Consider the following 16,934-nt stretch of genomic DNA (forward strand, 5'->3'; position numbering starts at 1 on the left):
TCCATTCAGGGACAGGATGCTGTGTGTCCCGCTGAGTTACTCCAGCATTTTGTGTCTATCTTCGGTTTAAACCAGTATCTGCAGTTCCTTTCTACACATCCCAACTTCTATAGTGCCCTAGGTAGACACAAAATGCTAGAGTAACTTAGTGGGACAGGCAGCATCTCTGGAGAGAAGGAATGGGTGATATTTTGGGTCGAGACCCTTCTTCAGACTGATTTCAGGGGAGTGGGCGAGACAAAGATAGTATGTAGTCAGAGACAGTAAGACTGGCGGGAGAACTGGAATGTGGGAGGGGATAGAGAGGGAAAGCACGGGCCACGGGTCTGGGTTAAGACGTGGTCATTGAGTCGGAGGGAAGGAGGAATCACAGAGGGGGAGCAGTGAGATGATATTGCTGAACCCTCATCGAAGATCACTTTCAGAGAAGTATGTACTTGTACTCCTAGGCCACTATAATCATCATTGTACATCATTCACTGTGACCTACCATTCCCTGTGAAATTCCTATCCTGGTTTGGGATCTCTCTCATATGTTCATATGTAATGCCATTGAATGAGGAGGGGGGGGGGGGGGGGGGGAGTTGGTCATTGTGTGGGAGATTGCCATGTCTGCCATTTGTCTGCCACTAACATAAGATGCCAGATCTCAGCCCATGTAATGTTATCCATGTCTTGCTAGAAGGAATTGTTTGCTTTTCTGAAGAGTTTCAGATGTGATTTTATATCATGCAATTATCAACATCCGCATTTGATAGCAGAAAGATTATTGATGAAGATACTTGAAACAGAATAGTACAGCACAGGAACAGATCCTTTGGCCTACAATATCGTGCCTAACATGATGCCAAGTTAAACTAATCTCCTCTGCCTGTATGTGATCCATATGCCACAATTTCCTGCATATCCATGGGCCTTTCTAAAGCCTCTAAATGCCTTCACTGTGCCTGCTTTTAACACCACCTCTGGTAACGCATTCCAGGCGCCCAACACTCTCCATGTAAAAATAAATCCCTGCACATCTTAAACTTTACCCCTCTCACCAAGCTATGGGCTCTAACCTTTGACATTTTCACCATGAGAAAAAACTACTGACTGACTACCCCATCTGTGCATCTCATAATTTTATCTACTTCTATTAGGTTTCTCCTCAACCTCTGGCGTTCCATAGAAAACAATCCAAGTTTGTCCAACCTCACCTTATAGCTCATACCAACTAATCCCGGCAGCATTCTAGCAAACCTCTTCTGCATCTTTTCAAAAGCCTCTGCATCGTTCCTGTGCTACGGTGACGAGAACTGCATATGATATAAAAAATGCGGCCTAATCAAGGACAATATACCTATATAGCTGCGACATGGCTTCCTGACTCTATACTCAATTCCCCGACCGATAAAGGCAAGCATACAATATGTCTTTCTTACCATTCTATCTACTTTTGTTGCTACTTTCAGGGAGCTAAGGACTTGGATCTCAAGATCCCTCTGTACAACAATGCTGTTAAGGGGTTTAGTTTAGTTTAGTTTAGAGATACAGCGCGGAAACAGGCCCTTCGGCCCACCGGGCCGCGCCGACCAGCAATCCACTATTGCGGCATATTAACACTATCCTATACACACTAGGGACAATTTTTACATTTACCAAGCCAATTAACCTACATACCTGTACGTCTTTGGAGTGTGGGAGGAAACCAAAGATCTCGGAGTAAACCCACGCGGGTCACAGGGAGAACATTCAAACTCCGTACAGACAGCACCCATACAGTCTCCGGCACTCCGGCACTGCACTCGCTGTAATGACCCTGTCCCACTTAGGAAACCTGAACAGAAACCTCTGGAGACTGGAAACAAGGTTTCCGTGCGGTTCCCGGAGGTTGCAGGTGGTTGCTGGAGGTTGCAGGTAGTGGAAGCAGGTAGGGAGACTGACAAAAACCTCCGGGAACCGCACTCCATCTGCCATTTCTCCGGCCATTTCCGTAGCTGATGTATATCCCGCTGTATTCCTTGACAGCCTTCTTCACTGTCTGCAACTCCACCAATTTTTGGGTAGTCTACAAACGCACAAAGCAACCCATCTATATTTATGTTCATGTCATTTATACATACCAGAAACAACACGTATCACAACACAGATCCCGGCATTAACTTTTTGAAGAGGAAGGTAAAGTTGAGGAATTTTCTACCCCGGATGTTTGTGGAGTCTAGATTAGTGGGGAATTTAAATTGGAATGAGACACATTTTTGAACGATGGTGGAATTACAAGCCACGGGCAATGGACACAGAAGAAGTGAAGAGGACTGGGACAGGTCAGGATTGGGAAGTTCCAGCAAACATTCATCAGTTTCACCATCTGTCTCACCACACCCTTTCTCCCCTTTATATTGGCCATCTCCCCACACCACTCTTAGACCTGATGTAGGGTTTCAACTTGAAAATATCAACCATTCTTTCCTACCCACAGATACTGCTCAACCTGCTTATCCAACCTCTCCTTATAACTAATACCCTCCAATCAGGCAATATTCTGGCAAACCTCTTGGATAATAATCCAGCAGAATATTTGTTGTTCCAGATTCCATAATTTGCAGTCTCTTTGCAGTCCACTTACTTTTGTATAATTATAGTATCCCAAACAGTTATAAACAAGATTATTTTTTTTAACAGATCACTTCCTTGCATTTGAGTTCAGTGTCCTTATGGATAAAACTCAAAGCAGAATCAGCAGATCATTTTACCAGTAGGATAAGCAGGAAGAACGGAAATGAAATGTAAATTTCTTTGAACTGGTCCATCATTAGACATAATGTAAAAATAGAAATGAAGAAGTGATATTTATAGATTGGTGAACCGACAAATTACAACAATGCAAACCTGACAACAGTTGAAGGTAATGTGTGTGTTGATAATCAATACCGTAAAGGGACCAGTTCCAGTTAACCATGATTCATGTAATCCATTGTTTATTTATAATCTCATGTTTTAAGTCGATGAGAGGAGCCAATGGTTATGATGTAACATTTTGCTGCAGATACGGGAAATTCATTTTCTAAGAATTCCTATAAAGTATTCCTTCATAACGCTTCAGCAGCCAAATAAATGATGACCCTTTATGATGAATATTAGAACTGCTGCTTCTCATAAATTTAGGGATTGGTCCATTGTGCCAAACATGCTACCAGTGTAAAATTCAGTTCTCTATGTATATGTATTCTATTACATTCAGACTATTTACACAGGGTGGATAAGGAAACAAATAACTTTACAGGTAATGGTGTATAAAAGGAAAATTGACACATAGGATTAGACAGCAATTTGATAGGTCTCAGACATCTGCAGGCCAGACAGTAATATTGATTCCCTGGATTATCAGGAACAACTGCAAACTTGTTACCTCATTTCAAAAGTTCCAACGAAGATACACACTATGGGAGATTCAATGTCCTATCCTATTAGGCATTGAATGGCTAATTTCAAATGAAAGGGATTCTCCAGCAGGTTTGATTAGCAAATCTTCTGACAACCCCTGTGTAGGACAAGAGGATCATACAGCACGGGGAAAAAAAAACGTTTATGGCCCAACTCGACCATGCTGACCAAGATGCCCCATCTAAACTAGTCTCATTTGCTTATGGTTGGCCCACATCCCTCTCAACTTCCATATCCATGCACCTGTCCAAATTAGTTTTAAAATGTTGTTACTGTACCTGTCTGACTACTTCCACTGGCTGATTGTTCCATCTACATATCACTCTCAGTGTGAAAAGGGAGAGAAAGCCGATTTGAACATTTGGTTGGGACAAGGAGATGACCATAAATTATTTGCTGATAGTCGTGTGTGGAAAAAAGAAAAGCCGTGAAGACTTTTGCTCAGGCAAAGTTTGGCATTTGTTTAAGTCTTGTAAGTTAATAGTCAAGCATTGCATGCTCTCCAACAAAAACTTACTCATTGATTCTCTGGCTTTCATCAAGAAAACATGGTTTAACTCTCATTCATGCACCAAATAATTGAATTTATATCAAGGTATTCTGGTAAAAATAAGGTTCATGGTCATTTCAGGCAAGCTGATTACAGTTATATCTCTCACAAAAGATGATGTTTGAGTTCATTGAAGGTCAATAATCCCAACCCATGACATAATTGCTAGAGAGAGAGACAAAACTCAGTGGGTCAGGCAGCATCTCTGGAGAAAATAGGAGACATTTTAGGTTGAGATCCATCTTCAGACTGGGTCTCAACCCAAAAACGTCACCTATTCCTTTTCTCCAGAGATGCTGTCTGACCTGCTGAGTTACTCCAGCTTTTTGTGTCTATCTTCAGTGTAAACCAGCATCTGCAGTTCCTTCCTACACATCATTTGCTGGAGTTTGTTTAAGACAGTGACCTAGGCCTAGCCATCTTCAGTTGCTTTATCAATGACCCTCCTTCTCACAAGGTGAGAAGTGGGGGATTGTACAATTCCTCATGCAACACCACAGAATATGATGGTGCACAAGCTTGCATATAACATTCAGGCCTGTACTGATAGATCTCATGTAGCATTCATGTCACATAAGTGCCAGACAATGATCAACAAAAGAGAAAGAAAAGACACTGGAGTGCTGGAGTAACTAAGGAACATTAGACCAGAAACATAACTATTTACCAAATACTGCAGCTGAGTATAAGGAGTAAGTGACGCACCTGCTGTCTTCCCAAAATATCCTTGAGGTTCTTGCCAATTTGCTGATCTCCAGCCACGATACCTATTGAAAGATTGAGTGAATACACATATTTTACCTGCTAATAACTCGTTTTAAAAACAAGCTTTTAAAATTTTATAACACTGCAAACTTTAAGTTGTTACAAGATCGTGACTATTAAAGACATTCAGGTATGCATGCAGTTCAACAATGTTAACAGGGGGGAAATCTTTGGATTGTAGGACAATACAGGTGCCCTGATCAACTGGGGAATTCTAACAAAGTGAGGCAATACACCATCAACGGCAGGGTATTTCAGGGTGTGGACCATGGAGTGTATATCCACTGGTCTTCAAAGGTGCCAGGTCATGTCAATAAAAAGGTACATGGGAAGATTTTATTTGTTATCTGAGACAATTAATGTAAGAGCGGGCTGGTAATGCCAGATTTGTAGACATTAGTTAGGCACAACTTGAGTTCTTGGCATGGTACTGGTCACGCATTACAAGAAAAATGTGATTACACTGGAGATGGTGCAGATGGGAGTTATGAGGAGACAGGAAAATGATATCTATGAGGAAAGATTGGATGAGCTGTAGCTGCACTTTCCTGGAATCAAAGGAAGCCGAGGAGAGATTTATTTTTATGTTTAATTAGTTTTATGAATTAATACAAAATATGTGCTTGTAACTGGATTAACATGTCATGGGAAGTTAAAACGACATTATTTGAACAATATCTTCCAAATGCCCGGGAATTGTATTTTACCAATTTTCCCCCTATTTTAGTTCCAATGTCCATTTAAATGACCCACAAAAGCTGGCGAACTTACCATTAGAACAACACAAGCTCATGTCTACACGTAGGACTCTTGACTGTAGCTGCTACAACGTTCCTGCACTGTCCTCCTGTTAACTTCTTTGTGACCTGATGTACATTCTCCATGGAGCATCAGAGTAACATATTGCTAGCATCGAGGTGAAGGCAAATGGGGGAGAGGGTGGGTATGCAGAATGTACAAATGTCCTTAGTATTGATGAGCCTCCAAAGGCCATGAGCACATGAAGTCTGCACAGACAACAGTAAATGTGCGTTTTCGCAGGCATTGATTGGTAATACAGAGAGTACAAACACTGTTGTAATTTCTACGAGGTGAAACCAAAATGTATAAAAATGGCCTGTAATAAAATCTGACAATGTGCACTTTAACCACATGTGATTTTTTTCTATTACAAATCTCAAATTGTGGAGTACATAGGCAAATAAATAAATGATGGGTCTTTATCCCAGACATTATGGAGGGCACAGTACATTAGGCTACCCGAGTGTTTTGGGGAAATGGAAATAAATCGGAGCACCCCAAGAAAACCCAAGAGCATACATAGAAAATAGGTGCAGGAGTATGCCATTTGGCCCTTCGAGCCTGCACCGCCATTCAATATGATCATGGCTGATCATCCAACTCAAGTTTGTGTCAGAATGGTATAAACGAGTGCTGCAATTGTTATGACATTGTTACATGCACAAATAATATTGGAAAAATTATAGCTGCGTCGTTATCTCTCGTGGATAACTTGTGTTCAAGCATGCACAAAATGCAGGGTTTGTGCATTTAGAATAGATGTGCTCTAATTTTTTTATATATATATATATATAGCTATATATTTTCATTAGTTATTTGATTTCATAAAATAACTTTGAACTACAAATGCATGCCCTTATTGTTTGTCCTCAGAATATTCAAATTTGTCATTATATTTAGTTTTGTTCTCTTTGTAACATTGTTTTGTGGAATCTTTGTGACACTGGGATTTGTAACTCGAGTCCAAGCTGACACGTTGAGCAACTTTGTTCAGTCTCTTTCCCTCTCTCCATCCTTTGCATCAACAGCTCATCCAATTCCATTTTGAATGATTTTTAACTGTTTCCATGACCCCCGCAGAATGCAAGTCTCAGGTTGTCACCACTTGAAATTGTTTCCCTCCTATCCTTCTTGTGCACCTTACTCTGAATATCTGTCCCTCGTTTTCAACCGATTCCTGGTGAGAATAGCTTCCTTCTATCGTAAAACAATCACCTCTATCAAATCTCCTCTTAACCTTCTGCGCATCAACGAGCTGTTGTTGAAATCCCTCATCCCTGGAAACCATGCTGAAGAATCTGTTGTGCCCCCTCTCCTGGACCTTCACATGCACATTAAAGTGTGATGATACTTGGCTGCAACAATGAAGTTGTAACTTAACGTTCTTTAAATGTAACACCTGAGATTTATGAAGTTCAGGAATCCATTGTCTTTTTTTTTGTTTTGTTTTTTTTTGTTTATTTTATTAGAAGTTAATACAGCACAAAACAGTACAGTGGCACCTAATTTTAGGTGCCAACTATGTAATACCGTAATCCATTCTATGTACAACCTCTAGTTTTATGTTATAAGAAGGAAGTAAGCAGAACAAGAAAAAGAAAACAATAGAAAGGGGAAAAAGTGGAAAAATAGATGGTAGAGAGTAGAAAAACGTGAAGTGTGTATATAAAAAATAAAAAAAAAGGAAGAGAGAAAGTGGAAAGTAGAAATAGAAGAGAAGGCCCCTTAAAAGAGAATTTTTCAAATCTGTATTCGGAGATGTAGCTCTATCCGCGTCATGAACTGAAATCAACAATCCTTACGGCACCGCTGCATCACATGATTCCAAAAAGTCGATGAAAGGAGACCAACTCTTTAAGAATTGGTCATATTTATCTATTAGTCGGAGTCTCATTTCTTCAAGGCGTGCTATGTCCATCATATTCCTAATCCACATTTTAACAGTTGGTGTGGTTGTATTTTTCCAAAATTTAAGTATCAATTTCTTTCCAATTATTAACCCATAATTAAAAAAAACATTTTGATCTTTATTTAAATTGGTATCTTCTCCTATTATTCCAAATATAATCCATTGTCTTTACCGAGTAATTTTTCTAACATTTCCTGTAACTTTCTAGATTTATGGACATGTTCACTCATGTCCAGTTGTAGAAAAATCTTTCAATGACCACATCACTTAGCCTCTATTTCCTTTCTTCATTCTACTGCCAAAGTATTTAACTACATTTTTTTTGTATGAAATTGTATTGTCAATTGCGTAAAAACTTGCAATGCCAGGGAAATAAAAAATCTATTGTATACAAACGAGGGAACGCAAAAGGAAAATGCAGCTCATTCTGCCAGACTATGTACTTCCTTTTGCAATCTACAATATTACTATGCTCTTAACAAAATTTAACGTTGACTCCAAATTTTGAAATGCTCTCTCTCTTTAACAGATGGGACACACACATTTTCCTTATACATTCCCTGGTTTGCTTACAATATTTTTTTATTTCCTTGGCATTGTAAGTTTTACGTATGATTTTGTTCACAAATTTGTATTCATCTAGGAAATTAGAAAATAATTAGTTAATTGCACACATTGTCCAGTATTAGTCATAGGAAATTCTTTGAATAATACAGATTTAATCATTAACAAAACAGGTGATGTAGAAAGGCAGCAATTCCACAGTACTAATGAAAAATAAAAGCTTTTTTTATGCTAAATATTATGAACTAGGGCAATAGTTCAGATATTGTAATTGTTTCAATTATGCTTTTTTGATTTTACCCTTATACAATTATATAGATCATAACAAGACACATTATATCATTAAACAACAGCGATTTTGAAAGATTTCAGTTTATTATTTTGTGGCATTTCTTATAATTAATTGGATTCAAATTAATTATTTCAATGATACAAAATAAATGGGTCGGGCAGCATGGACTTGACATGGGGGGGGGGGGGGGGGGGTTGCAGGCACTCTCTCTCTCCGATGGCAGCGCTCAGCATTCTCCTCCCCCCGCGGCGACCAGCGTTCCTGGAAGGCCTCCACCGTCCCTGTGGACACCGCGTGCTCCCACGACAGGGAAACACGAGCACAGACGTAGGCCCGGAAAGAGGGGCAGGCAGCTGACTCTGGTGTGACCATCAACCGCCTGGTGCCTGGACCCGTGAATGGCCATCTTGGCCAGGCCCAGGAGCAAACCGACAGGGAGATCCCACCTTCCCGACCGGCCCCTCCCCACTCCCTGCCTTTTGTCAAAACACCAGGATCGTGGGACTAAAATGCAACCAGAACTTGAGGAGCAGCCCCTTCAGGTACAGGGGCACAGGGGCAGCAACCTCACACACTCCATGTACACGTGGAACACGGTCTCTACCTCGCCACAGAAAATCAGGAGGCCGGAAAGCCCATGAATCAGCCCTGTGCAACACACTCTCTCTCTCTCTCTCTCTCTCTATGGCAGCTTTGGCCAGGCCCTCTCATAGATGAACTGATGCCCAGGCCAATTTCAATTTTAGAGGCCTCTAAACCAAGATCAAGCAGAGGCCCTTCAATTTTAGAGGTCCCCAAATTGATCCCTTTGAAGCAGACAGGCATGAGGCATGGACCATGCCAAATGGCACTCTTTGCCCCTCCTCTGATCGGGCCTACCTTTGGCAACCTCTCCTTCTGCTGCGGTTACCATTGGCAACGTCCCTTTGTGATGTCATTGTGGCACTCGGCAGCTTGAGAGCCCATTGTAATTGGTGCACTGCGAGTGGCATTATGACATCATCAGTGGAAAGTCCTGGAAAAAGACTGTGTGAGAACCGTTCTTTGCCTTTTTATTTTAACTTTAATCGTGAATAACTTGAGAAATATAGGATAAAATCTTAAGTGAAGCTGAGTAGGGCGTTGTCGGGAAAAATGTGTTAGAATATGTAGATATTTAAGCGTAGTGCGTAGCGTTTTGAGGAAGATACAAAACATACATACAACACACATACAAGATGAGACTTTTAATAGTATATAGATAGATGTAGGTGAAGACCATATACTTCGATTTCGTAAAGGAATTGCTATTGTGCATTTATGTTAACAAAGATAAAATATTGATCTTATTTTTTTAATGAAAAGATGTACAAAAGTATTCAAAAGGTTGAGCTTTTCCTTAAAGGACAGCTTTGTCTATAAATTACAAACCATTATATTTCCATCTATTTGTTATGCTCAAATACAATCAGTCACACCAAGTTTAAAGTCAATCAGAAAAAGATTGAACAGAATTCAGTGGAAATTATGGTTATTTCATTGAATGTATTATTTTCATAATTGTGCATATCTATGATGTTATGTAGAATTAATGTCTGAAATTTGTATTTTTTAACATTCATACTGCAAGATGAAAGACACTAAGATATGTAGAGTTATATCAGGAACATTTCATTACCAAAGTTTGTATCCAACCTTTATTTGTTTTGAGTTGCAGCAGCCACATGTTAAGTTTAAACAAAATTCCTATCAATCAAAGTTCATCTCTGGTTTCAAATGCTTGCACACTTTAACCGTTTGATTTAGAATTTATTTTCTAATAAAGTGGTGCAGCAAAGAACACTATTCTAAATTGCAACACCATGGATAAGTTCAACATGATCAACATTAGTTAGCATACAGAAATATAAACACAGAGCACAAGCTAATTCAAAGTATTACAGCATATTAATCCAATGTAACAAATAATAGATCACTCTTTAATTAAATATACTACATTAACCTTTTACAAAAAGAATACTAACACTATAGATTTCATTGTTACATTAAGCACATTAATTTACCACATTGATTAACTAATGCAACATATTAATTTAATCCATTAATCCCAGTGCAACCTGCTAACAACACATTCACATATTAACCTAGGCGATTATTTGTCATTAAAACACTTTACCAGATACACAGATCCCAATCCCAGACCTGGAGAACGAGGGTCCCAATCAATCTCCGATCTGTTGGTCCCAACTGCAAATGGTTACAGATATAGGTGTTCACTCGATTGGATATTTTCTCTGGGTTCTCCACATATGTAGAGGCTGCTTTGCCAAGCCACTGCACCACTTGTTTCTATTGCAGATTAATACTTGTTAATTATGCATGGGGCATGGGTATGTCCAACCTATGATATCTTGCAGTGTTCTATCCTAAAACAGATTGGTGATAAAACAGTTTAAACTCAGACATTCTTTATTGGCAGACATAAATGACTGAATTCATTAAGTCCAATTTACTCAGGGTCACTCAAGGAAAAAATATTTTCTACTCATTTTAACTGAATTGTGGAAAGAAAGTGCATAGGACATATACCATGGACATAGAACGATATGTAAGAATTTCTACCGAGTATATCACAGCAAGGCTGCATGCTTCCAACAAATTACATTTTTAAATCTACAAAGACAGGAAGTTGATGTGTACGATGGAGTTTATTTTCCTAATTCTTATTTAATTTGTTAATCTGAAATCTTAGTTTCGAACAGAATAATAGCAATTTGAAGGGGTATTTGTGAATATTAATTAAAAACAAAATATACTCCATAAGTATTTTATATAAATACATTGAAAGTGTTGCATTGATTATTTTGTGTTAATATGAGTAGCTCTCTTGTCTTAGTATGTTAATTACAATGAGCCTATTGTTAATTCCTGCAACTATGTGCATATTTTGGTAAGATGCAATGCGCATACATTCCCATCAACTCAAAGTCTGACCGTATATTAAATCATATTGGTCCAAAATATAATAGCTTAGATTACGCATAGGAACAGCCAAATTGAGAAACCTCCGTCAATTTTATGTGACAAGTTTGTTACCAACATCATAAGGAAATGTGAGGGGGAATGCGTTTCCACCAAGACCATGAGGGTGTTTCCTGACCAGAAACTTTGGATGAACCAGGAGTTCTGCAAACTACCAAGATCCAGATCTTGGCCATTCAACTCTGGCAATAGATTGGTGATAAAACAGTTTAAATTCAGGTACAGGGAGTGCAGATACGACCTCGATAAAGCAATCAGAAAATCAGAGACTTTTTTTATCTAAACCGGAGGATGGAATGGAAGTGCTACAGCCGTGACAGGGCTTTTATGCCCATTTCCTACAAGGTGAAACCAAGTAGTAGCTCAACTGACAGTGCAGCATCCCTCCCAGGCAAGAGCAATGCTTTCTAAGCTCGCATTGAGTGGGAGAACATCGATGTACTTTCTTGGGTCCCCATAATCCCAGAGGACATTGTATTCTTAGTCACAGATGGCGTATCTGCTACGTTCTTATATCCTGCGTGGATCAACTGACTGGAGGTTTTGCAGACATCTTCAACCTCTCAAAGGTCTAAGGTTCACACCTGCTTTAAACGGATATAAATAATGCTGGTGCCCAAGAAGAGGAAGATGACATGCTTCAATGACTATCAACCGGTGGTACTAATGTCCATGGTGATGAAGTGCTTTGAGGGGCTGGTTATGACACATATCAACTCCTGCCTTGATTACAATTTATATACCACAAGAGGATGAAATTTCACTTGTTCTCCACCCTGCACTGGACCACTTGGACAATAAGGAAATGTACATCAGGCTGTTGTTCATGAACTACAGCTCAGCGTTCAACTCCATCTTCCTCTCCAAACTCAGAGAACGGTATCTGCTCAGCAGGACCAGAGCTGATTGCTGACTTTAAGAGGGGAAACGCGAGATCGACGAACCTGTCATCATTGATGGGATAGAGGTGGAGAAAAACAACAGGTTCAAGTTCTTAGGAATGCATAACTCAAAAGATCTTTTCTGGGCCCAGCACACCGTGTAATCACAAAGAAAGCTTATCAACGCCTCTCCTTAGAAGGTAGAGGAATATTAGAATATCAACAAATACTCTATGAAGTTTCTAGTGTGCGGTAGAGAGCATATTGACTGGTTTTCATCAGGGCTTGGTTCAATAACTCAGATACTCAGGAATGAGGGAGACTTCAGAGAGTGGTAGACATTGCCCGGTCCATCACAGGTACGGACCTCCTCACGATCGAAGGATGTACGGAAGCTGCTGTCTCTAAAAGGCAACCACTATCAAAGACTTGGTCACACTTTCATTTTCATAACACCATCGGAAAGAAGGTACAGGAACCTGAAGGTAGACAAAAATGCAGGAGAAACTCAGCGTCTGAGGCAGCATCTATGGAGTGAAGGAAATAGGCAACGTTTCGGATCAAAACCCATCTTCAGACCTGAAACCATGACTGCCAGATTCAAGAACAGCTTCTTCCCAGCAACCATTAAGCTCTTGAATACAACATTACACAACACTACCCTCAGCAACTATGATCTGCTATGGACAGTTTGTCTGGTTGTACAGGTTGAACACTGATTTTCCGGCACCTTTGGTTCCAGAGCCTTTCTGGATTATACATTTTTCCGGGCCAACAGAGGTCACATGATAATGAAACGACAATAAACCTCTGGCCTGCTAATGACGCCCCTCCCATGTCTCTAAAGCATCATGGAGTTCCAGAAACGTAAAGAAATCAATTATAAAATATAAAACTATTGTGAATAGAATGACCTGCTGACCCATCTCCCTGGCCTTTTAAAGCTCCGGCTTCCGACCCTGTTCCCGACTTGCAAGGTGCACCAGCTCCCGCCGCTTCCCTCCTCCATTTACAACTCTAATGAATTTCAGAACCAATTTGAGTGCCACTGAGTGTCCGAAATTACCTCTTCACTTGGGTAGTTTACACCCAGGCGGTATGAACATTGACTTCTCCAATTTCAGGTAGTCCTTGCTTTCTCCCTCCTTCCCAGCTCTCCCACAGCCCACTGTTTCTGCCTCTTCCTTTCTTCTTTCCGCCCCCCCCCCCTACCCTCACATCAGTCAGAAGAAGGGTCTCGACCCGAAACGTCATCTATTCCTTCGCTCCATAGATGCTGCCTCACCCGCTGAGTTTCTCGAGCATTTTTGTCTACCCAAGATATGAACAGTGATTAGTTTCACAAATCTAATCATTCTTAGGCCAACAGCATGTACAAATGGGGGATGGAAAAACTGGAATGATTTTTATATTATTTCAGTATTATATGCACCATAATCTGGAAATATAATGAAAAATTGATGTTACAAAGGCTTAATGTAAATCTTATGTCAAATCTCTTTTTTGGTGGAAGAATTAAACAGTGAAATTATGGAAGGAGAAATCTTGTCCAACTCATCAAATCTGCTTGCAACAACGTTACTTGCCAATTTTTAATTCTGGAAAGGAGACAAGTTTCAGCTTTAAGACAGATCAGCATCATTGTGAAAGTATAAGAAGCATATATTTGATGCATATATCACATTAAGTGTAAGAATTTTAAATGTCGGAAATTTTGCTGAGGTGAGAAAAAGAGTATTTCCCAGCCTCAGTGGGAACATAGTGCAGTTTTGATTATTTTTAATATCTCGTTGAAAGCCCGCACAAAAAGTGACTTGTCAGCATAACTCACTTGCAGTGCAGTGGATCTTTTGTGTTTGTTCATCGCTTGGAGGTCAGGGTCAGTGTAGACGACACTCTAAAAATCTGAGGTAGCATGTTGCTCAACTGGTAGAACATTTCCTCTGAAATACTCTGTTAATAAAAAATTGTATTACCATTTACATTCCATGGTGCGGAGCACACATTAACAGAAATATTCATACCAATGCAATGCTTTTACTCTAGTATGGTTGGGAAATTGATTGTTGAAGTGTGTAAAAAGTTGTCAGTAAGAGCTTCACCTTAATGCATGGCTGCAATTTACATTCTAATTGCCAAAAAGAAACTTTACATAGTCATAGATATATGATTGGTAGAATGTCATTAATTTGACCAGGAAGGCAAGTTTCCTCAAGCATTTGTGATGTTCATTGGACTAGAGGAATTTTTGAACCTGGTTTTTACTTCATCACAGTTCTACTGCCCATGGTAAGGACAACAATCTTTAGAAGTCTTTGCATTCTTCTACTCTGGGCTTTCTGATGCATTCTGATATCCTTTCGTAGTCAACCTGGCCTCAAGTTGTGAAATCCCCTCCCTCATAACTCCTTGCGAGAGATTATCTTTTCCAAATGGTGCAGGTGAACACACATCATGTTTTTAAAATAAATGAGAGATGTGGCTGTAAATGGTCTGAAGAGTTTGCTTAGCTTTCACATGCCCCCCCATATCTGATGGTTTCATGTTGTAGGATGCTCTGTTGATACCTCAACAGAGGAGAACACAGCATAAATTCTAATTCAACCATGTACATATTACATGTGAAATAGAAGAACTGGGCCAATTAACCACTCGAGAGTAATCTACTATTTCAATAAGATCAAGTCTGATCTGACTTCAAATCCACTTTCCTAAACAAAATCATATTCCTTGATTCTCTAAATATCTGAAGACCTCTAGGCAATATTCCCTTTAAGCTGTGCGTGTGTTGGCGCACACACAAGTTTTGAAACCAGCGCACAAAAAAAAATGTATGTGCCCACAAAAGGATTTTGAAATTCGGAGAAAACAAACTATCCACTATAATTTTTTTTCCCCCCCCAATTTCAAAATCCGCCGCCCAGATCCAGCACGGGGGACAGCTGCAGCCCGCTCTGGCATTGGGGAAATCATCAATTGGACCCTTTCGCGGGCCGCATCCAGTCCGTGGGCCGCATCCGCCCCCGTGCTTCACCTGGTGGAGGGCAAGGACCGCCCACCTCAAAGATGGTGGCGCTGCTGGCAGGAACCCAGCGGTAAATGGATGGGACTGCACCTTGGAGAAGAGGGAGAGGGAGGTGGGGAGGGAGGGGATGGGGGAAAAGGGAGAGAGGGGTGGAGATGGAATGGGGAACGGGAAGGAGAGAGGGGGAGGAGAGAGGGGGATGGAAGAGGGGGATGGAAGAGGGGGATGGAAGAGGGGGATGGAAGAGGGGGATGGAAGAGGGGGAGGGGAGAGAGAAGACTTGTTACAGTTAAATAAAGAACTGTTTCTTTTGAAAAACAAAAGCATTAAAAGAGTGTATGTCATAGACACTACAATGTTACCTAAAATGGAGTAATCAATAATTATACAGTATATCATTTATACTTATTTGTAAAAATCTCATAATCATATTGACTTTATTGTACAGTTTACGAAGATCTATTTCAAATTCTGTAGCTGGCTTATTGAGTATTTAATTGAAATAAATTTTGATTCACCATGTCAAATTCAAAGGATCCAAAGGGTGTGAAGTGCAAAAGAACTGCAAACTGGTTTAAAGTTGAATGGCTTAATGAAATAGTGAAAACTGCTACACCAAAAGCTCGAGGTGATATATTTGCATAATAATTCAGTGCACACACACACATTTGTAATAGCATAAACAATTGCAAATACAAGATTTCCGCGCACACGAACTACCTGAACTAAAAATTAGAGGGAACATTGCTGTACGTTTTATTTTCGAATAAACTCAGTGACTTAATCTCCACAGTCCTCTTGAGTGTAAAATTCCAAAGAGTCACTACCATCTGCAGAAACAAATACATTGTATCTTAGTCCTGAAAGGCCCAACTATCATCTTGGAACTGTACCCCTCGCCAGAAAAATACCTTATACCATTCTTATACCTACCCTAGCAAGCCCGATAAGAAATGTTTGTTTTAATGAGATCACTTCTGATTCTTTTAAACTTGAATAGATAGACCTAGTCTGTTTACAAGTCCACATTGGAATCACCCCACACATACCAAGAACCAACCCTTCACTACCCACATCCCATTGGAATTACATTCCTGCCTAGAAGGATGACAAGACTTGTACACGGTATTTTGGTATGGTCTCACCAAACAAACATGGCAGCAAGATGTTTATTCTCTGGTATTCAACATGTTTGACGTCTTAATTAACTATACATTAACTTAATTAATTAAGTTAATATAAATTAATTAAGTTAATATAATGAACTTAATTAAATTTACCAATACATCTTTGAACATCTTACAATCACTCAAGATTTTACATTCTTTGATTTTCTACTTTTTCTACCAAAGTGACCATTCAATTTTTCACATTGTACCGCATCTGCCCTGTTCTCACCCATTTACTTAGCCTGCCTATTTTCTCCTGAAGTCTGATCATTATCATAGTTCACACTGGCATTCAGCTTTATAAGATTAGCTAACCGGATACAGTCATAGAATCATAAAGCATAGAAACAAGCCCTTCAGCACAAACTCGTCTATACCGACCAAGATGCCCTTCCATACCAGTTCCATTTGCATGCATTTGACCCATATCCCACTAAACCTTTCCTATCCAAGTACATGAGCAAATGTGTTTTAAATGTTGTTAGTACCTCCCTCTACCACTTCCTCTGACAGGACTTCAGCAAGGTATTC

General features: G+C 39.8%; 2 protein-coding genes across 6 annotated transcripts in view; one reads left to right on the forward strand and one right to left on the reverse strand.

The window, feature by feature from the left end:
* Positions 1–16,934, forward strand: part of ndufa9a (NADH:ubiquinone oxidoreductase subunit A9a) — a 170,540-nt gene that overhangs the window by 25,867 nt on the left and 127,739 nt on the right. The window lies entirely within an intron of this gene.
* c22h12orf4 (chromosome 22 C12orf4 homolog) overlaps positions 9,519–16,934 on the reverse strand; it is a 47,621-nt gene continuing 40,205 nt past the window's right edge. For 3 of the 5 annotated variants that reach the window (XM_055653004.1, XM_055653003.1, XM_055653002.1), the window contains exons 14-15: positions 14,041–14,162; positions 9,519–10,712 (exon numbers count right to left, since the gene is read on the reverse strand). In XM_055653004.1, the coding sequence (XP_055508979.1) occupies positions 14,070–14,162 (93 nt within the window). In that variant the 3' untranslated portion in view covers positions 9,519–10,712; positions 14,041–14,069. Of the gene's footprint in view, positions 12,273–14,040; positions 14,163–16,934 lie in introns of all 5 variants that reach the window. The other 2 variants (XM_055653006.1, XM_055653005.1) reach the window with 2 other exon arrangements.

The sequence above is a fragment of the Leucoraja erinacea genome, chromosome 22 (assembly GCF_028641065.1).
Source record: "Leucoraja erinacea ecotype New England chromosome 22, Leri_hhj_1, whole genome shotgun sequence".
Classification (NCBI taxonomy): domain Eukaryota; kingdom Metazoa; phylum Chordata; class Chondrichthyes; order Rajiformes; family Rajidae; genus Leucoraja; species Leucoraja erinaceus.